The sequence below is a fragment of the Diabrotica undecimpunctata genome, chromosome 3 (genome assembly GCF_040954645.1).
Source record: "Diabrotica undecimpunctata isolate CICGRU chromosome 3, icDiaUnde3, whole genome shotgun sequence".
Lineage (NCBI taxonomy): Eukaryota > Metazoa > Arthropoda > Insecta > Coleoptera > Chrysomelidae > Diabrotica > Diabrotica undecimpunctata.
This window is the reverse complement of record NC_092805.1, coordinates 118,913,116-118,936,871: the sequence shown is the minus strand read 5'-3', so window position 1 is coordinate 118,936,871 and position 23,756 is coordinate 118,913,116. Positions and strand designations below refer to the sequence as shown.

General features: G+C 31.6%; 1 protein-coding gene across 2 annotated transcripts in view; it reads left to right on the top strand.

The window, feature by feature from the left end:
* Positions 1-19,575, top strand: part of LOC140437300 (uncharacterized) — a 74,613-nt gene extending 55,038 nt beyond the window's left edge. For both annotated transcript variants that reach the window (XM_072526743.1, XM_072526742.1), the window contains exons 10-12: positions 914-1,394; positions 14,444-14,660; positions 19,225-19,575. In XM_072526743.1, the coding sequence (XP_072382844.1) occupies positions 914-1,394; positions 14,444-14,660; positions 19,225-19,446 (920 nt within the window). In that variant the 3' untranslated portion in view covers positions 19,447-19,575. The remainder of the gene's footprint in view (positions 1-913; positions 1,395-14,443; positions 14,661-19,224) is intronic.
* Positions 19,576-23,756: the final 4,181 nt, after the last annotated feature.

The window sequence follows — 23,756 nt, the reverse complement described above, 5'->3', positions numbered from 1 at the left end:
CAGCCAGAAAATTTAACATAATAATTTCTCATCAAAAAAGACAAAATGCATGATTATTGTGAAGTAAATGATGCAACTGGAGCTAGAAGGACAGATAATAGGACAAGTGATGAAGTTTAAATATCTGAGCATCACACTGTCTAGCTCGAAACAAAAATAACTGATCAAGTGAATAGAGCAAAGAGAGCTGCACGATAGGTGAATGAAATAATATGGAGGAATAAAAATATAGAGAAAGATATGAAAGGAAGAATTTACAAAACCGTCATCAGAGCATTAACGACATACTCTGCAGAAATACGACCCAAAACAGAGGGAACGACAAGAATTCTAGAAACGGCGTAGATGAAAACCTTTAAAAAATTGATGGCAAGATATTTTGAGACAAAGCTAGAAGCACAGGTAAACGACGGAGATGCAAAATGAAGAAATCAAGGACTGGTTAAAAAAGAGAAGAGTATAATGAAACGATCATATAAGCAGAATGGCAACAAATTATTGGAGGCACATTGAAAAACGAACAGAGTTATGGCTACACAAAAAGAAGAAAAACAAGACGAAAATTTATATATACCATATCTTTCTATTAATGACATATGAAACACATATGTTGGACAGAACGTTGAAGTGGTAAAATAGGGATTTAGACGGTTCACAAATTGTTGCTCATAATAAAAGACGATTTTCAGAGATGAACATATAAAGCGGCGCAGTGTAAGTAGTGAATATAACGGTAATATACTATTAGTAGTAATAGGGAAGAAATGCGGCGTTAACAGGTTTGAATAAATATTTTAAAACGTTTTTTATTTCATTTCACAGCATGTTTTAAATTTAATTTTAAATTTCCAAAGTTATGATTTAAATATTATTGAAGTTAAGTACTCTTCTTAATACAATATATCCATTACAGCTTTTAATGGTCAACAGTCAGATGTTAAAGAAATCCTGATCGACGTAAAAACTTTACAGAATAAAATAAGTCAGCTACCACAAAAATACGACGTAGGTATACATCAAAATTCCACTTTACAGAAACTGGACAAACTGTCAGCTGACGTGTCAATTTGTAAACGACAATCCATAGACGAAGTTCGACACGTTCTGGAAAGCATTATAAATAACATCAACAAATCTCAGGAAGATATCATTGAAAAGCTTAACGATCTCTCTGAAATTACAGCTACTCTTGGAGGAAACTTTGTAACTAACTATGATAAAATTAGAAATGAAATTAAAGGTTTAAATCGGTTAGACCAAGTAATGATAAACACTGCCGATAGTGTTATTGACACTAAACGAAAATTAGAGTTTGGAGTGCACCAAATTTTGGCGGAGATATCCAAATATTCGAAGGAAACCACTAAACATGTTCAACAAGCAGTGAGTAACAGGTTAGTAACCAGCAAATATATTATTTTTCACAATAAATGTGTTAACTGAAATACTAGTTTAATATTTATTTATAGTTTTATAAGTAATATAAGCTCTTTTTGTTATTAGCAGATCTCATATCTCTCGAAAAAATGCACTATTTTTTTTTATTTAAAGACAAAGTCGCATCAACCTAATGGTTATTAGCGACGGATCTGTACAATTTTACAAGAATAGGTATATTACATGTGATTTTTTTTCCTACAATACAGTACTAAAAAAAGTCAGCAATTTTATACAAAAAAAGTTAAATCTTATGGAACACATCGATAGCTTTTAAATAATCTATTAAGTTCTTTGAACAACTATTTTGACCTAACACAACTGATAAATTTGAATCTCTATTATAAAGAGATTGTTGATATTTGAATTTGTCACATTCAAAGACATGTTTTACTGTTAAGGTTCGCTCGCAGTTAAGCGCTCGCATATTGGTGGGTTACATTTTGAAAAAAGACAAGAGTGTGTGAGTCTAGTATGGCCTAATCGTAATCGGTTAACTACACTCTGTTCATGGCAATTTTTGTACAAAGGTTTAGTCCCTTTAACTGTGTCTTTAATTTGTCGTAGCTTAGACGTTGGTATTTGCCATTTGTTATGCCAGACTTCTAAGATTTTTGCCTTAATAGAAAGCTTTAAGTCTTCTGAACAGCACTTTAATATTATTTCTAGTCCGCACTAGATACTGCACTACGCGCACTTAAGTCTGCTTCTTCATTTCCGGGGATACCCACATGTGAAGAAATCCATATGAAGTTAACTGCTCTTCCTTTTTCTTGACATGTGTGAAGCTCTGATTTGATCATTTTTTCAATTGGGTGTTTAGGATATACTCGTTGAATTGAAGTAATCGAACTCAGAGAATCAGAAAGAATCACCGCTTTGACGATATTGGTATCATTAATAAACTTAATTGCTCTATAAAGAGCGAATAATTCGGCTGTGTATATACAGTGGGGAGATCGTTAAAATAGATATTTACTTGAATTGATCACAAAAGTGACACCAACTCCATTGCTAGATTTTGAAGCATCTGTAAATATTTTGGAGAAATTTTTATAAGTTTGGAGTATATTTGACAAAATAGTTTTTATTTCTGAGGGACGTATTTCCGACTTATTATATTTGCTCAAATATACATTACACTGTGGAATATTGATTGACCAAGGGATATGAGGATCGGTGATGTTTGAATCGAATATGTCAGGAAAATCAAAGTTTAATTTCCTGCAATATGTTCTAACTCTTTCATATTATGGTTTTCTTAGTTTATCATTATAATTAAAAAGTTCGTTATATTTATCTGTGAAGGTGTTACTATAAATAGGTTTTTCTGGATTACAGAATACCGAGGATGAATGTGTTAATGTCAGTTGCATTCGCCTGTGGTAAAGGGATGGCTCACCAAGTTCAGCGTATATGCTCTCAATAGGTGTACTTCGCTCGTAGTGCGATCCTTAGCCCATTATTATGTATTGTATCTAGAGATTTTAAAATTGACTTTCTGACAGAACAATAAGCGATGCATCCATAATCGAGTTTAGACCTGATTAACGATTTGTATACTGATAATATTGTAGTTTGGTCGGAACCCCATTTTCTGTTTGATAATGTTTTTAAAATATTTATTCTCTTATGGCAAGTTATGTGTAATTGCTTTATATGTTCTCGCCATGTCAGTTTATTGTTTAAATGCATTTCTAAAAATTTAATATGAGGATCTACTGTTATTGGTTTTCCGTATAACGTAAGATTTGACGCAGTACATACATTTGCTGTTTTTGCAAAAACCATGACTCTTGTTTTTGTAGTAGAAAATTCAAAGCCAGTATTCAGAGACCATGTTTCCAATTTATGGATAAAGCTTTGTAAACATTTTGTCATACTGTCTATATATTTTCCTTTTGTAAATACCACTAAATCGTCAGCATAAATCCGTGCTTTTTCTATGTTTTTCAAAATATCATTAATCGCTATTAGGAAGAGTGTTGGGCTAAGAACAGACCCTTGTGGTACTCCATTTGTTAAGCAGTGAGTTTTCGAGCACGAATTAGAAACTCTTACCCGAAAAGTTCGATTGGTTAAAAAATTGTTGATAAACGATAAATAGTGTCCCCGAATATTCCACTTATACAACGTTTTTAGAATCCTGTGTTTCCTGGTAGTATTAAAGGCATTTTTTAAGTCAAAAAATATCGCAATACATTTTCTATTAGTTGCAAACGATTCCATAATATCGCTTTCGAGTTCCAGAATGTTATCAGCCGTTGATCGATTCTGCCTAAATCCATTTTGTTCAGTAATCAGTAATCGATTTTGTTCCAATGTCTACATTAATCTACTGTTAACGATTTTTTCTAAAAGTTTGCACATGGAACAAGTAATTGAGAATGACCTGTATGATTCCACACTATATCGTAATTTTTTGTCTTTTAAAAGAGGTAGGACGTAGGAATTAGTCCATATTGAAGGAAAACGCTGTTGCGTCCTTATGAAATTAAATATGTCAAGTAAATGATATTTGGCTGAGTCCGGAAGATATTTTAGAAATATGGTTGGGATATCATCGGGTCCAGGATAAGAATCTTTAAGGCTTGAAAGTGCTGAATTAAGTTCTTGAAATGTAATGCGACTATTAATTGCTACGTTAGGATTTTCATTATTAGGAAGAGTATAGGTATCAGATGATGAATTTGAAGAATTTGCACGTGGATTTTTGTCGTTTGAGAGGCTTTCGTAAAAATCCGCTAGAACGTTTGCAATATCTTCATCTTTGGTTACTATTTTATTTTGTACTTTCAAGTGTTTAATAAAAGTCCTCTGCGGAGTACCACAAATTTTTCTAATTTTTTGCCAGACTTCCTTGGAACTAGTTGTGTTATTTATTTCCGATACAAAATTCTGCCATGAATTCCTTTTAGCTTGCGTTATCGTAAGCTGCGCTTTTGCCTTTAATTTTTTAAAATTAATTCTGTTTTCCGGTGTCTTGTGCTTCTTATAATTATTAAAAGCAGATTTACTATTTTTTATGACCTCTTCGCATACTTTAGAAGACCACAACGGTACTGGTGTACGTCACTGTATTTGTTTTGTTTTACCAATATACAATATAGCACCTTCTAAAATTATGTCATTGAGTGATTTAATAGTCTCGTTCATATCATTGGTTATTTGTGCCCTAGATATGTGACTATCAATATATTGAGAAAATGAATGCCAATCTGCGTTGTTAGTTTTCCACTTTGAACTAAATTCTTGATGTTTCTGCACATGGTTGAGGTTCGTAATAACTATGGGAAAGTGATCACTTCCATATGTAAAAGGCAATACTTCCCAATCTAAACCTATGGTTAAGTTAGGATCACATAAAGAAAGATCTAAAACTGATGATTCACCTGTCGAAAATATTATTATGTCGATATATTAAATCAAGTAGGGTTGCCATCATTTAAAAAGTTTAGATGAAAATCTGTAATAATGTTCTCTAATATTTGGCCCCTTAAATTTGTATTTTGTGAGCCTCAAATTGTATTACGGCTATTCAAGTCACCTAAAATTAGGCGTGGTGTGGGTATCTGATCAAGAAGTTTGCAGAGGTCTTCGTAACTAACTTGTATGTTAGGAGGCAAGTAAATATTACAGATGTAGAATTTTCTATGTGGTTCTGAAATCTTTACCGCAATGGCTTCGAGATCTGTTATGAGTGGAAAGGCTTCATGGTCTATTGAATTTTTTACCAAGGTTGCCACTCCTCCATTAGCGCGATTGGTGTTGATCACTTCCATATGTAAAAGGCAATACTTCCCAATCTAAACCTATGGTTAAGTTAGGATCACATAAAGAAAGATCTAAAACTGATGATTCACCTGTCGAAAATATTATTATGTCGATATATTAAATCAAGTAGGGTTGCCATCATTTAAAAAGTTTAGATGAAAATCTGTAATAATGTTCTCTAATATTTGGCCCCTTAAATTTGTATTTTGTGAGCCTCAAATTGTATTACGGCTATTCAAGTCACCTAAAATTAGGCGTGGTGTGGGTATCTGATCAAGAAGTTTGCAGAGGTCTTCGTAACTAACTTGTATGTTAGGAGGCAAGTAAATATTACAGATGTAGAATTTTCTATGTGGTTCTGAAATCTTTACCGCAATGGCTTCGAGATCTGTTATGAGTGGAAAGGCTTCATGGTCTATTGAATTTTTTACCAAGGTTGCCACTCCTCCATTAGCGCGATTGGTGTTCGTTCTTTTCTTTTCTTATATTATCTTTTCTAAAACAGTTGAATTGTTTTGGTGAGTATATATTGGAAAGAGTAAGGTTAGTTTCTTGTAGACAAATTATTTCTGGGGAGTATTCTGATTGAATGATTTGTAACATAGGTAGGCGATGGAATAGTCCATCAATATTCCACTGTAGTATAGAGTTAAAAATTATGCATCGAGGGAGGATAATTCACTGTCTGTAATATCGTTACCTAGGTAGTGTGGCAATTTATTTTTGAGACGGGTGAAACGCTGTTTCGTGGTTTTGTCGGATATGTATGGATAAGATATGGTTAACAGATTTATTAGACCAAGAAAATCGGACGTATATTCCTTGACAATTTCTATAGGTGATTGACTGCCTTGGATATTTTCAATTAGTATCATGAGTTGATCATAGTTTAATAAAAGTGAGTTTTTATTCATAAATAATTTAAGATAATCAGATGTTGGTGCTGTGCGTTTGGATTTTTTTGGTTTGTGGGTTTTGATTTTGTGAGATATGGGTGGGGGAGTAAATAATTGGGTATTTGTATTTAGATTTTCGATGGGGGGAGATAATGTTGGTATGGTTAATTTTGTCGATATATTGTTGATAGTCAACATAAATTTGAAAGAAATGCCTCGTTTAATCCGAAAGAAATAAGCATAAAAAATAATAAAATTTTTTAACCAAATTTTGCATATAAATTCAAATACATTGTGTTAATTTATTTGGAATTCACTAATGTACTAAAGTACCTGTATCGACCAATCTGTTTGATGATTCTACATAATAGTCCAGTCGTCAGATACTTGGTCTCTAAAAACGAGACGGAAATGCTGCTTTTTGCTGAGAATATCAATTTTGCGAACACAAACAAGATGCAAAAAAATTTACTACTTCTACTCCGTGCTTCCGACTGAAACCTCCTCGTAGGGGAGGGGAAAATATAAACTATCCACTTAGCAAGAATCTGAACGCCATAGAAAAATATATTTCAAACTAGAAATATAGCTTAAAACGACCGGCGATTTTGAACGTCAGTTACGTGCGCAAAATCATTTTTTAAAATAACATTTGTATCAACCCAACCGTAAAAATTGATACCTCTTGATCAGAGGGTTCTATCCACAAAAATCAAACTTCGTTTTAAAGGTTAAGAGTATGAGTGGCCGCACACAGAAAGAGCAAAACTGTTTTAGTCAAAAACGTTTTTGACTAAACGAGTCTGATGCTGATGTTTCCATATAAATGAAATGAGCTGACGCACACTGATTAGTCGTGTATCTAAAGCATGTTTAGGCTCATTTAGTTTCAGTCAGTCTGTTTGATGTTGATTACCGGATTGTCGTTTTGTGTCGAAACATTTCAATGTACGCAGGCGCAACGTGTTTTTGGAATTCCCTTCTTGAAACCGCTCGAGTAGTCAACAAGAAGCACATGTGGAAACAGCGATATTTTGCTTGTTTATATTGTGTGTATCATGGAAGTGGACGCAGAAAAATTAATTGTACTGATTGAGGCCAGATTCTTTTCTCATTTATAGGATGCACCCAAAATTGTCTTTTATTTTGCGTTTTTTCGTCCTGTAGGAGGAACTACTGCCAGAAAACTAGTGCAATTTCGTCGTTATCTGTCGACATCTTTAATAAAACTGATTGCTGTATGGTTTGTGCAAACATTTTGTTTCTCTTGAAAACAAAATGTTTCTTGTGGAAACAAAAACATTTTCGTTTCAAACAAAAACGTTTTCGTTTCAAACAAAAACGTTTTTGACTAAAACAGTTTTGCTCTTTCTGTGTGCGGCCACCCTAAGAGTAGAGTAAAGTAAGGCTTTCGTACACAATTTTTTCATTTTGTCGCAAATGAAGTCAGTTCTTTTATTATTTCTTTAGAAGAAAGAAAATTATTTCTTTCACTTCAGCGCTAAGAGGACTTCTTGCAGTTTGTTTTCGAAAAGGACGCCATGTATTTTCAACAGCGGACATCTTTGTTTTCAACAACAGTAATCACGTATACAGTTTAAAGTCGTTATATAGATAAAAATAAATACTTCAGAAGTTTTAAAGCGCACAACAAATAATTATTACTAGTTCAATAATTAACAACATAAACATAAATTGTCCTTTCACCGTCAAAACGACAAAAACATTACTAAATCGTGATTACCAACAAATCGATTCAAAATACAACAGTTCAATACCAAAATAGTAAATGTGGGCCGAGCCTGTATTAGTTACCGACGACGTCGACTAGCAATTTTTCCAGCATAATAGAGAGAGTTATTTAGTTTAGTTTTTGAATATTCTCAGACAATCGCTACTTGCATAATCGTTTAAATTATTCATTAATTTAATTAATATGATTATTTTTTTCACTAAATATGTATTTAGTGATTACAATAATTTATATACTGTACAATAAAAACTAAAGAATCGAGAGAAGGGAAAAATTGAAAAAGTAATATACTGTTACTATCGGAACGAGTTGATAAATTTTGAGCATCTTTAACAATTAAAATACAATTTTATCTTTGTTTACACGCCTTGCATTGCTTGAAATTTAGTTTAGTAAATACACAATAATTAGTAACACAGATAAACGTGGCGACATCTAGTTAGTGTTACTAGAATTTCTAAATAATAAATTAGTGCTCTCGCCAAAATTTAAACTGCAGTTAGCGCTCTCGCCAAAATTGTAATTGTCATTTTTGTAGAATTTTTTAAAATCTAATTTTTTTCCTAAAATTACGTCACTAAAACCAAAAAAGTGACAGTTAAAATGTTGGCCAATGCATTACACTTTGGGACTCGTAAAATATTATTGGTTGCTTAATAAACAGTTGTAATCATTTTAGAGATTTCAAAAATCAATATAATAAAGTATGGTTTAATTTTATTTAATATTTACTTCATAAATTCAATGTTTTAGTTTGTGCCATTGTGCTATATATTTGTGACTGAACCAATTCAGAATTACCTTTTTAGCTGCCCTAACTATGTGAAAGAAGTATTCTGTTTTTCTTCTCATAATAATGTTTAATAAGAACAAATCTGTCTGTATTCATTATTCGAAGACCAGCTTCGTTAGAGAAGATAATCTAGAAGAGAAAACCATTCGAATACTTCCAATTTGTTCAACATTAGAGTTTTCCATATCATAAAGGCCTTCCGTGATATTTTAATTCTGACTATTATCTCTTCATCAAGGTCGTGGCATATTATCGTGCACGTTGCGTTTCCAGCACATATCGTTTAGTTTCCGAAAAATATAATTTAAATGGTTTTAAATATGAACAACGCACACTGTCCGGAACATAGCGTTTCAGGCACTTAACGCTTCCGTTCAGTATATCCGAAAACAATATTTTACTGATGCCGACGGCTACGTAACGAGTCGTAACCGGTTGGTACGTATAATGTGCATTAGATGTCCGTCGTTCTCCCCTTGTTGTTTATTTAGGAATTTGTTTGATTTTGATACAGAGTATTTAAAAAAATAATTTTCGAGGTTATTTTGTCATTTATGCATGTGTTTTTATTGCTTTGTGACAATTAATCACGGAAGGGATAAACAATTAGGACTTTTGTACGGAAGTGATACCTCTTCTTTTTAAAAATACTTTTTGGTTTAATATGTATGGCTTCGTTAAATGTAGTATTTTGTTTTTTTAACTAAAGGTGAAATTAAATTTAAAACATATTTAAACTGAATCCTATTCATTCTAAAATAATTGTTAAACCTATTAATTATTATTAAATTCCTAATTGTTTATCACTTCCGTGAAAATTATTTTTTAAATACTCTGTATCAAAATCAAACAAAGACCTAAATAAACAACAAGGGGAAAACGACGGGTATCTAATTAACATTATCCTTACAAACCGATTACGACTCGTTACGCAGCCGTCGGCATCAGTAAAATATTGTTTTCGAATAGACTGTACGGAAACGTTAAGTGTCTGAAACGCAATGTTCCGGACAGTGTGCGTTGTTCATATTTAAAAACATTTAAATTATATTTTTCGGAAACGCTATGTGCTGGAAACGCAACGTGCACGATAATATGCCACGACCTTCAGAGTCATCATTCATATTCAATCAACTACCAAGATATTTAAAGTGGTTTACACGTTCTATCCTCTCTGCATTTATTGCAAGCTAACAGTGATCTACATTCACCTTCCCAATTGTCATTCATTTTGTTATTGAAATGTTAATTCTGAAGCCCCTTCGATAACTTGATTAATTGACTAGTTTTGAGGTCTTCTAAGTTATCTTCGGGAATGGCTGTGTTGATACAGCCATTTAATATTGTTATACAGGGTATTTAATATTGTTAATTATTTCTCCAACTATTCCTTTTTTCATCTATCATCTAAAGCCTCCCTAAATATTTCTACCGTGTATTTGAAATGACCAGGTGACAAAACGCAGCTTGATCGTACTCCACGTTTTTAAGTTATTTTTTGAGTACGACTGGATTCAATTTTGGATAGAGACTACATAATTATATTACATATATTGTAGCATATGGTAGTAGTCCAATTCTGCTCCTTGTAGGTACTTAAAAGTGTATCGTGTTGCACTTGGTTGAATGCCTTTTCGATATTCTTTCTTAATTCAAAACTTTTTTGAAGGAGAACAAGCATTCAAAACAGTGACTCTCTGGTTTCTAAACTATGTTTAAACCCAAATTACTTGTCACCTATTCTGCTTGCGTATAGAAGAAATATTCGGTTCTCTTTACACATGCAACATACACACACACACGCACACACACACACACACACACACACACACACACACACACACACACACACACACACACACACACACACACACAACTCCTAGTTATGTGTTTGCTTGGCTATGTCCTCTTATTTAAACTAACATTTTATACGCACAAAGAAGAAATAAGAAAATGAAAAATACCTTACTAGTTCAAACTTAAAAAATGCTTTAATAAAATGGCGTCAGAACCATATTAATATCCAGTGTTATGTATTCGATACCATATGCACTGTTTGCATATTACGTTTAACATTACACGGTACATTTGGTTCCAATATGGACCTCACTAAGTAGTCTTGCAACTAATATTTCTTACACTCTATTAGAGGCCATTTACGTACAAACTGCAGTTACTAATTTTTTGACATCCATGTGCATCAATATAACTTTTGGTTACTAAAAATTTCACGCGCGTTAATTATGTTGTAGGTAATTTTGTTCTGTTGTTACTACAATGAGATATTTCCCATTGTAAAATAGGATACTGGACCATATTTAGACTATTTAATAGGCATATAAACTCATAAATTACTGTATTTGAAAAAAAAACTTCATTTGATAATTTTAAAATTTTATTTTCGAACCTTTATTTTTCATAAGGAATTCATAACAGAGTTAAAATGTAAAAGTAAAAACAGATACGTATACATCAGTATATTTTTTTCTAATCCTGATTTGGATTATCCTTTTTTTCATCAAACTATTTCGTCAAAACATTAAAATATTATAAAATAATACTAGATCACATGCCATAAGTCAGTTAAAAAAATATCCGCAAGGGGCGCTTACGTAGAGGTTTGGTATTAAATCATAACCTCATATTATTATTCCTCAGATTCAAATATACATTTCAATACACTTTTGCAGATTTTCAGCCATAGTTTCACAGTGTTTAAAATTTGTGAAATTAGTAAGTTATTTAATGTTTAGTTTGAACATTTTTTATAATGGATATTTCAACGTTGAGTGGATTTTTTTTTAATTTTCTATCTCATAGTTAACCAATGAAATACCGCTAATTAAATCTTGGTAGATCTACCAATATAGGTAGATCTATAAATGGGAAAATAATTTTCACAAAGTGTTACTTATTCTATTTTTAAAATTACAAATCATAAAACAGTTATTATGTTATTATAACAATTATTTTATGCATATATGGGAATAATTTAGAAGAAATTCTATCCTTCAGTATTTTATGTTTTTTTGCCAATCCTATAATATTTTCATTGGCAATGGCACTTGTTTTTATTATTTTTTCTTCTGTTAACTGAGCCCCTTTTTTAAATGGAGGTACATTTAAATGTATTCCTTTTTCATCTAAAAGATCTGATATATCAAGACCCTGACCGCTTAAAAATAAATTCTCCTTCTTCAATAAGTCCTAAAATTCCGCATTCTACTGTAATTTTTCTATCTGCCTCCATAAACATCAGATACATATATATATATATATATATATATATATATATATATATATATATATAAATATAAATATATATATATATATATATAATATAATAATATAATATAATAATAATATATATATATATATATATATATATATATATATATATATATATAATATATATATATATATATATATATATACATATATATATATATATATATATATATATATATATATATATATATATATATATACGAAGACGGTTCCGTTTCGATTTAATTTAAGTCTCTTACCACTCCCTAACATACATGTGTGTCTGGGTCTACCCGTCATCAGAGAGAGTTTATAAGAAGACTCCTAAACTAAATCAAAACGCACCGACTACTCTATATTTATATTCCACTATGCATCAACAATTTTTTTATAGCCCTTTTTCTATCCGAATTGTCGAATAAAGGCCTCTCCCATTTCTCGCCATTCATCCCTGTTGTGTGCTAGGCGTTTCCACATTGGTCCTGCGATTCTTTTGATATCGTCTATTCGTCGATTTAATTTAGCTGCTTGTTTCGCGGCGTCCTTTATTTTTGTTTTGTTCCAGATTGCTTCGTTCGTTTGCCGATCTATTAGTGAGATACCAAGCATCTGTTGTTCCATGGCTCGCTGAGTTTTTCGAATCTTGTCCATGTTCTTTTTTGTGAATGTCCAGGTTTGAGCTCCGTGAGTGAGAACGGGAAGGATACAAGAATCGATTACTTTGGTTCGAAGGTTTTGGGGTATCTTTTTGTCTTTCAGTATGTATGAGAGTTTTCCAAATACGGCCCATCCCATTGTTACTCGTCTGCTTATTTCGGTAGTTTGGTTTTCTTTGTTTACTTTGATATTCTGATCCAGATATATGTATTCTTCTACATGTTCCACTTTTGTTTCTTGGATGGTTATCGTCGGTTGATCATCTTTATTCGACATTAGCTTAGTTTTACTCAGATTCATTTTCAGTCCTTTTTTTATGGATTCCGTATGAAGCTTATCGATCATCGTCTTCAGTTCTTCATCAACAATCAACAATGTACCCATATAAATTACCATCATTTTTGTACTCATTGCGTCGAGTAAGGACGATAAATATACGAAGACGGTTGCGTTTCGATTTAATTTGAGTCTCTTACCACTCCCTAACACGTATATACCTATATATATATATATATATATATATATATATATATATATATATATATATATAATTTCACCTTTTTCAGAGCAAGCTATTAGTATTTTAAAGGTATTTTGATCCAAAAGTTAATTTTTTTTAAGCAAGTGTAAAGATGCTTCGTCCACTTACCAAATATTTTTCAGACAGTTCGAATGTCTACTGCAAAAAAATGCTTTAATGTAGAATAAAACAAATTAAGTGTATATTTCATAAGCGTTATTAACAGTTCATTTTCCACTGAAAGAGACACTTTTAATGTATGATTTTCTAAACTCTTCAACAAAAAATGTAAGTAAGTTTATTGAAAAACCAGTAAAATGATTCTTCTGAAAAAAAGTCATAGGAAATTAATTGACTTCTATTCCATGTTATCACTGTTTGAGTTGTAATACATATGTTTTTGAACTCTCTGAATTATTTCATTAGCAGGTGTCTCTGTTAAACAACACTTTTGTGTATCATTCTTAACTGTTTATAATAATTCTGTTTCTGTTTGCTCTTTGGTTTGTTTGATGGCAATACTGCTGCACAAAGTCTTTTTCTATATCTATCACATCTCCCAGAGTCCTTCACTGGAGTCTCCAACTTTCTTTTTGGTAAATTTATTGAAGGTACTGCACATCTTTTTTAAGGATCCCCCATTGTCCTAGAAAAACAAGACAATGACAATGTAATAAATTAGAATAAGTATTTTCTAACTTACCCAAACTTGTAACAGTATAACTTTCATTTGAAAAGTACCTGGAACAAATTTTTGTGTGCTTGCTGATACTTTTTCCAGATCTGATACCTATCAACCATCGTTTTTGTAAAGCTTTATTTAAGAGGAATTTATGAAAATTAACATTGTCAGTTTTATTGGAAACTGAATTGCATCGTGGCACACAACAAGTGTAAGGCATACTATACAGTTTTATTAAAAGTGTCCAAACAATTAAGATGTCCTAAATAACTTATTAAAACTTAAATCATTCACAAAATTTCATACCAACTAGGAAACGAGTACCAAACAATGTAAATAAATGGCAGAATGAAATAAGGTTATGTTTTAATACCAAACCCTGACGCCAGCGCCACCTACATGCATGTGATCTATTTCCTACATAATTAAAAGTTATGTCAGATTTTTTTTTTCATACTAAGTATGCTTCAAAAACTTTGGAAATAGACAACCGCACAAGCAATGGGCAACATTGCCTAATGTTCAGTTTTTTAGTAACACAACTGCATTTCTTGCGTAAAGACGGTTTATTACTAGTTATTACTTGTTAATCGATTATTGCTGATATGTAGATCCTAGATGAATCATTTTTATAACTGTTACGTGTATTGTTATATATTTTCAGACTAGATACTTTCGAAACATCAATTTTGGATCCAGACACTGGAGCTCTGGCTAATGCAACATCAAAGATAGAAGATGACATCCAACAAGTTTGGCGGCAAATAGGAATAATGTATCAACAAATGAGTAGCAACTCAGATGCTCTTAAGCAATTGCAGAATCAGACTGATGCGTATATTACTGGTTCCCTTGGGACAATGAACAATATGAAAGGAAAAGTAAGTGATTTTAGAGATAAATTTCAATACTGCATCATAAAGATACAAATTCAAAAAAGTTTTTATACCCAAATATTCTTTAAATTAGAATTTAAATAATTTAATAATAAAAAAAATTATTCCATTTAATATATTGTACAATTCCTCTGCTTCTTAAGTACTCTTCTAAGAATGTTCCGTACTCTATCCTGTATTCTTCTAAGAATGCTCAAAAGTGATCGTATAAACCGTTAATCTAAAAGTTTTCACTCTTCTCTTAAAGCCGCAGAAAGTTTTTTAAGTTTCCCTAATTGGGAATCACGAAGATTGAGTCGTTGTAGGAGATAATCTCAGACTTCTTCGATGGGTGTAAAGTCTGCTGAGCAACAAATCCATTAAAAAACGAGTAATGCCGAGCTCTTCCTGAGCTGAAAACTGTCGACCAATAATTAATTAAATGAACTTTGATCAAATAAAAGGCAGATATCGAGAACAGTTTATTAATTAAATCTTGCCCAAGTACTTTCGCTTTCTAGACCATCTTCAAGGGCATCTGAAATAAGCCAAGAAACGTTTTTTTAACTAAAGAAAATTAATTAACTTCGATAAAAAACTCGTAGTTGATGGTTGATAAAAGTTTTTATGATTAACGTTTTAGACTTACTTTGTCAATTTTGGCCTATACAACAATCATAGAATGTCATAAACATAAAATTGTACATTACACTACACTACGCAAGGACAAACAGTTTAAAATTGTTAAAAATAGGCGAAGCTACATTATGGTTGGCATCAGGAGAGAGAATGGCTCCTGGTCTTAACGGAAATGTTAAGGTGACATGTGACATATGACAGCTTGGATGACGAGAAGCTAATTAACCCAAGCAATGCCGACGTTGCCAGATTTTCTTTACCTAGATTTTAGCGCGATTTTTAAATAATAGAGACGTAATAATCATCTTTCGGGAAACACATCGTAACCATCAAAATGAAAATTCTTTATGAAGACTTTATTCAAAACAATGATTTGTTTTGAATAAAGTCTTCATTGTTTTGAATAAAGCCTTCCATGTTATTAACAAATGAATGAAATATGTTTGTAGTTATTTTTTAAAAGAAATAAATACTTTGAATATTTGATTCGTTAATAGCAAGGAATACATATTTTATTTAAAACAAAACTTCACTTGTAAAAGTTTTATATTGACGGTTACGATGTTATTATTTGTTATTATAAGTAAAAGGTCAATATTTTCCTAACGTTTCTGTTTGACTCTAGAATTAATTGTACATTTTTTTATTATTTTAAAGCAACTGTTGCAAAATGTAATTAGTATATTAAATTACAACATCCGTACATAAAAACTACACATTTCTATTTAATAAATTTTAATTTTCAAGTTGCAACACAATAAAAATTCGACATTTTAAAAAATGTATACCTATATATTTAATATTGATACTCATGTCGTGATGGCTCTATAGATTTAAATATAAAAAATGATTCTTCATTGGAATGTAATAAATTTTCTTTAATATCGCTGAGTTCTTGTTTAGTAGTCGATCTCATAAGACTGGATGAACAAATTCCCCTTCGTTGGCTCAGTGAAGATGTTCGTTCACTTGTAATGGAAACACCAAATAATAGTAGCAGAGTTTATTGTTGAGACGTACACTATGGGTGTTGACCCGGGATTACTTTGAGTAGAGACTGATGAAGTTGATCGTTGAAGACTATCAAGTTTGTTGAGTGAATATTGATTGAATGCTTCTCTAGGCAAGAGATCTTAGTTGTATATAAGTTTTAATTGGGTCAATATATTCGCGGACCTCGCGTGATATGTGTATTTAATTTATGTAAATTGTTTAACTTTGTCAGCACTTTTGACTGATGTCCAAATTATATTATTGATAATTGACCAAATGTGTATGTAACCTAATTAACTACGTGTGTGTATTTAATAACAAATAGATTCATTCGGTCTACTGGGTGATAAAATTATACTGTCCAATTTCTTATATGAATTCTGAAGATTTGATATTGGACACTGGAGTTTACTTGCACTCTCTTATTTTTTATGGAAAAAATCTGAATTGGGAATCAATATGTCTTTTTAGTTTCTAGTATTCTAAAACGTCCAGAAATAAATGTTTAATACACTCGGAGAGAATTTTGTAAGTCAGAAAAAAAAAAAGAAAGACAATTTTTTTACCTTTGCTGTGAGACTCCGATTATTAGCTTTGAACCTATTATGTTCTTATCTTCCTTATTCCTTTTTTAAATTGATATGTTGTGAATCAAAAGTATGACTAAAGAAATTCTTTGGTATGACCATAATGATGTTTTTGCCATTCTACAAGAATTGTGTTGTTTTCTATAATTACTTTAATTGTACTTGTACATGAATTTATTGCTATCTTACGTGATCCTTCACCCTTTTGTAATCTAGATCTTGGTTGTATTTTTTGGGACATAACCTGTAAAGAATAAATCTATCAATATTTAATTATTCAGTTAAATATTTTAACATTATTATTTGATTTACTTCTATTGCAATTAAAATAAAGTATTTCTACAGTGATACTATTACATTTACTTTTTAAAATGTCAATGTCAAAAGAGCAATTGTTTGCAATTTCAATTTCTCATTTCCAGTTTTCAAAGTATGTTTATTTTTCAAATTAAATCACATACCTTTACATTTCACATTGCCTTGTGGTTGTGACTGACAAAAGACCAACACATCACCATTTGGCAACGTCGGCATCACTTGGGCGAATTAGCCTCTCGTCTTGGGTGGGCAGTCACAATCATGGAGATGTGATCTACACATTTCAAAATTCTATGAAACTAAGCATTGACCAAATGTCCAAATGACACTACTATAGGAAATCAACTGATGAAATATTAAATTATATAGAATATTTTAAGTAGGTTGCATAATCCAGATCTCACACTCAAACCTGTCTATAATAATTAATAATTGATAATATCAATATATATATATATATATATATATATATATATATATATATATATAAATATATATATATATATATATAAATATATATATATATATATATATATATATATATATATATATATATATATATATATATATATATATATATAATTGTAGAAGTAAAAAGATTAGACATTTTATTGGAAATGTTGCTAATATAAGTAAAGGAGATCTGATGCCATTTGAAGCATTAGGTTGAAGAAAACATTGTGATGAATATGCAAGCTTGTCTGCAATTTTGAGTTTAGCTCTATTTAGAAGCTTATGAATAATGTTGGGATCATAACCTTTATTAAAAGCAATTTGCTTGAGAGTATTAAGTTCTAAATTGAAGTTATCATTAGAAAGTGGAAAGTTTTAGTAACCTATGAATGTAGCTGTTGAAACTAGCCATTTTATGTTGGGCTGGATGATTAGATGTTTCATGTATAACATGATCTGTTTGGGTAGGTTTTCTGTAAATATTGTACTCTAGAGAATCCTTATTACGAAATATAGTCATATCCAAAAAGTTCAACTTATTGTCAGATTCTGGTTCCAGTGTAAAAAAGATTAGGATGAAGGTTATTAAGATCATCCAGAATCTGTAAAGCATCATCTTGGGTTCCCTGTATGAGAGCTATACAATTATCAACATATCTTGACCAAAAAACTATTTTGCTGTTGTTATTAACAAATTTCTGTTCTAAGCTGTCTAAGAAAATATCAGCTAGAAAAGGTAATAATGATCCCATTGTTAAACCTGTTGGCTATTTATATATTTGTTGAATAAATTGGAAGAAGTCCTGATCAAGACAAATTCTTCCCATTAAGAATTTATTAATTTGGCGTTAATTACACTCTCCATACCTCTGCGTAATTTAGATATACCATCTCCACAGTTATATATTTCAATATCTCCCACTGTTGGTCAGTTGGTCTTGAGTAATGCTTTGACATATTAATTTTATAATTCTCCCATTGACTGTGGGTTTAACCGAACTACCTGGATTATAAACCATTTATACACTCTGCTTTTAATTTTGATTTTTAATTTTTAGTATTTTAATTTCATAGTTAGATTTCTTCTTTTCTATAGTATTGATAGTGCTTGGTAGGCCCTTTTATTGTAGTTAACCACCCACTCTCCAATGGATTGTTTAGTCTATTTGTTGAATTCATACTTTACGTCCACTTTAGTTGCCCTCAAACTAACACCCTAATTATTATAGACAGGTTTGAGTGTGAGATCTGGATTATGCAACCTACTTAAAATATTCTATATAATTTAATATTTCATCAGTTGATTTCCTATAGTAGTGTCAGTTGGACCTTGGGTAAATGCTTAGTTTCATAGAATTTTGAAATGTGCAGATCACATCTCCATGATTGTGACTGCCCATCCAAGCCGTCATATGTCACATGTCACCTTAACATTTCCGTTAAGACCACTAAGAACCCTTCTTTGGAGAATACAAAAGTTAAATAATGAATAAAAAATTAAATGTGTAAAAATGTTAATCTATTTTTTTCAAAACATAGTTTTTAATAATAACTTAAACTTTATATTTTTCTTTCGACAGGTTGGTCAAATAACGGGCCGAATAACTGAGGTTGATGAAAATCTCAACTATCTGCTCGGAAGACTTTCGTTGGTAACGCAAGAATTTAACAGAATCAAAACCGGTCTCAGCTCTGCATTAGAAAAAATCAAAGAAAGTTTCCATGCAGTACAGAAAAAAATTGATGAAGGACCAGGACCACACAATATTGACAGCAGTGAAGAAGTGCCTCCCACCGCTTAATTTTTTTAATAATTCTTATTTATTGCAATGTTTGTTCGAGCGAATATTTGTATTTTAGTATAGCTAGACTTAATTTTTTATTAAAGTGTGAGTACTTCAAAACCGTAAATAAAATATAAAAAAACCGTTTAAAAAGTGTTTTCCATTTAAAATAATAAAAAAAAACAATATTCTAAACATACACCATCATTGTCGTTGGTAGTACAGTTCTAGTTTAACTCGACTTTCCCTATAGCGTATTTCAGACATGCGATGCAGTATACGAAGGATAGAGTCATGCAAACTAAATGAGAATTTTCTTGACAACATTGCCGCTCTTCATGACAGCAACCGTACGAACAACATTTTCAACATTTCCGTCACAAAATTCGATTTTTATTATATTAGAAGAAATGGAATTTTAGTAAAAACATAGATAGTATACAATTTCATTTTAATGGCTGCCATAATGAATAATGGGATTTTAATAGGTTTATAATTACTTATTAGGAGCAGAAAACATATTTAACAACGTTTCTTATAATGACCTGATTAGTGTTAAAATCTATAAGGCTGATTTATAAACTTAACGTTGGCGTTGGCGCTGGTTTTTTTCGTTGACCTTGGCGCTGGCTATCATATACTGCATTTATAAACTTTCGGTTGGCGTTGGCGTTAAAGATCACATTAAAATTTCTAACCTTATATTTTTGATTTGACTCGAATTTGACAAAACTTGTTATTTTGGAAGATGCTAACTTGATTTCCTTCGAAACATATTGCATAGTAGGCTGAGGCTAGTTTCTTACTTAACAAATCGATATGAAGACACCATGTAATGTTGCTCTCTATAAAAATACCAAGAAATTTTACTGAATCAACAATATTTATCTGGCTGTAATTAAGAAGCAATGGTTGCAAAGCTCCTTTATAGGATGATGCTACTGTCTTATCCACGTTAAAAGAGAGTAAATTAGAGTCGGACCAGCTTTTTATTTTAAGTAGATCAGAAGTTATAGCTGCATGAAGAGTTTCAATATTAGAGTTCCTCCAGGTGATACTGGTATCATCATTTTAAGTTAGTGATGTCATTTATAAAGATAAGGAAAACTAGAGGACCCAATACTGAACATTGTGGTACTCCACATACAATGCTCTTGTGACTAGAGTCAGTATCATTTGCTGTAACTAGTTGTTTCCTATTCCTTAAGTAAAATTGAAACTAATTCAAAGAAATACCTTGAATTCCATAGAAATTTAGTTTTTTTATCAAAATGTCATGACTTACACAATCAAAAGCTTTGGCATAGTAACAAAAAACAGTGGAAGTGTAAAGATTATTGTTTACTGCTTCATAGACCTCATGTAGTAGAGAAAACATAACATCATCATCATCAATTGGCGCTACAGCCCTTCGTGAGCCTTGGCCTGCTTCAAAACATTCTTCCATCCTTCCCTATCGAGTGTCTGTCTTCTCCAGCCCCTCACTCCAATCTCCCTCAGATCTTACTGTACATCGTCCAGATATCTGAGTTTAGGTCGCCCCCTTCTTTTTCTTCCGAGCGGCCTGTTTACCATAGTTATTTTAGTGGGATCACTCTCATCCATCCGCATAACGTGGCCCACCCACCTTGGGCGGTTTATTTTGATGGTCTTCACAATATCTGCATCACCAAAAAGTCTATAGAGTTCAAAGTTATATCGCCTTCTCCACAGACCCTGTTCGTTTACTCCGCCATATATGGTCCTCAATACTTTTCTTTCAAAGACTCGCAGTAACTCTTCATCTCGGGTCGTCATTGCCCATGTTTCCGATCCGTATGTGAGCACTGGGCGTATTATTGTTTTATAAAGTTTGCACTTTGTTGCTATTGACATACTTGTCGCTCTTAGTTGAGGGCCCAGGCCAAAATAACAGCGGTTAGCCACGCATATTCTTTTTTTTTATCTCGTTGGATGTGTTATTTTTGTAGTCTACCAGTGATCCTAAGTAGCAGAATTCTTCTACCATTTCTATCGTTTCGTGTTGCCACGAAACTGTGGAAACTGTTTTGTTGAAACGAAAACATAACATCGCTGGTACATTTATTAGATAAAAAGCCGAACTGACTTTGTGATAAAATGTTGTTTTCAACGAGAAAGAACATAAATCGGGCTTTTATCAGTCTCTAAATAATTTTTCACCACGACTTTCAACACATTTTTTGGGAGATCTAAGAAATTTTTTATGTATTGTCCATCAGTACTACAGGAAGATTTGCTTTTAATACTATTGATTGTTTGGATCAGTTTAGATTTATCAACTGGTCTTATAAAGGATGAATTCGAGACCTTTTTTGAATTGGAGAGATAGAAAATAGGATCTTGTTGTGGCAAAATAGTTGATGTTATATTTTTACCCACATTAACGAAATATTTATTTAGATTTTCATGGTTTGGAACAGAAAATGTTTGAGCTGTGTTAGTTTTATTTCGAAGATCGTTTATTATGGACCAAGTTTCTCTTGCAACATTTTTAGAGCTTGCCAGACGGTTTTGATAGTACATTTTTTTAGCTGTTTTGATAAGTTTTAGATAGGTTCCTCGGTACTTCGAGATATATTCAGTGATAAAGACGTTGGTAGTTAATTTCTTGATATACAGTAGTGAACGCATATTCTTGCCTGATATGCGGATACCTTTGGTAGTCCAGGGTTTGTAATGTTTTGACTTAATTGTAATTTAAGGAAATGCCTTGAATTAAAAATACAGATAAGCCTAATTACTATTTAAATGGGAATAAGCCACAATTAAAGGTTAAAGTACGTTTATTGACGTTTCAATTTCCACTTTGGAAATCGTTCTCAAAATACAAACATTAGTAAATTAAACAAATTTTGTTTTTTTGTTACTTAGTGAAAAATTCTTCTAATAATTTAATTTTATCTGACTCATCTATATTGACAATTCAGACATACATTATACATTTTAAAGTAGACGACTTAAAAATAATATTGACAATATTAATGAGTTGCGTTCCTGGGACGACTTTACTTATAAGATAGTTCATTCGATTACATGAAATCAACTTTAACTTGAGAATATCCGTCAGAAAAGATCATAGCATGTAATTCGTCTTTAAAAAGACAAACACATGCCATGATGACAGTAAAATTCTCCTGTTAGTGATTCCATAGTAAATTATGAGGGAAAAACCAGGAAAAAAACCTCATAATACTATCCCGACATGGTAAGTATTTGGTCGTGCATTTAATTTACCTTCAATAAACACCAAATTTTGATTTTATATGTTTGTTATTTAAAAAAACATAAATGATGTATCCTCTATATGTTACTGACTTACCAATACTGGTATTTTTCTCTTAATAACTTCCTCTTTCAATATGGGTAACCAGATCCTACTACATTCTGCCGAGGAATTCGCGACACAATTGGTCTCATTTAGCATAATTAGAGCCGCTTCTTTGATTTTTCTCTTTTTACCATCCGTTTCTTTAAGGACTATATTTCACTCATTGCATTGAACCCTATGTTCATTATCCCATGCGTGTTTACATATTTGAGATCTATCAAATTCTCTATTTTTAATATATTTTTAATATATTTATTATATTTTATATAAACGTACTTTAACCTTTAATTGTGGCTTATTCCCATTTAAATAGTAATTACTTTAAAATGCCACAAGAAAATAGATTCAGAACAATATACAGATAAGCCTATCTAAAAAATTACTGAAATTATAGTCCACATCCACAGAGGAAAAGTGTCACCCAGAAGTCAACACAAATTTTGGAATTTACGAAAGTTCTGAGCAGAAAAAATCCTACCTAAACGTTTAGTTTTCGAGAATGGTTAGTTAAGCGTGTTAAACGTGGTATATACTGTTTCATGATCAGATAGTCCTTCATTATTAATTGTAGAGTGTGCATCAAGGGGTGAGAAACCTGAGACAATATAATCAATTATGGTAGATGTTGTTTTAGTAATTCTTGTAGGAGAATTAACGTGCATTGTGAAACCATACGACTCGAATATATTGACCAAGGATAATTGGGTAGCACAAGCAACAGCGTAATTATTATTCAAGTCACCGCATAGAATCTTTTTGCTTTTATTGGGCTAAATTTAATTTGTCTAACAAATTTAACAGGTTCTGAAAAAATAGTTTCCAAGAATCAGGTGATCTATAAATGCAAAGACTGTATAGATTAAAATTCTTGTTATAAACCAATGAAAACTCAAACAAGGCTTCATTCAACAGAAAGTCATATTTTGTTATAGGACAGAAATCATTATTTGTAGAAAGAATTAGGGTGCCACCATGAGCT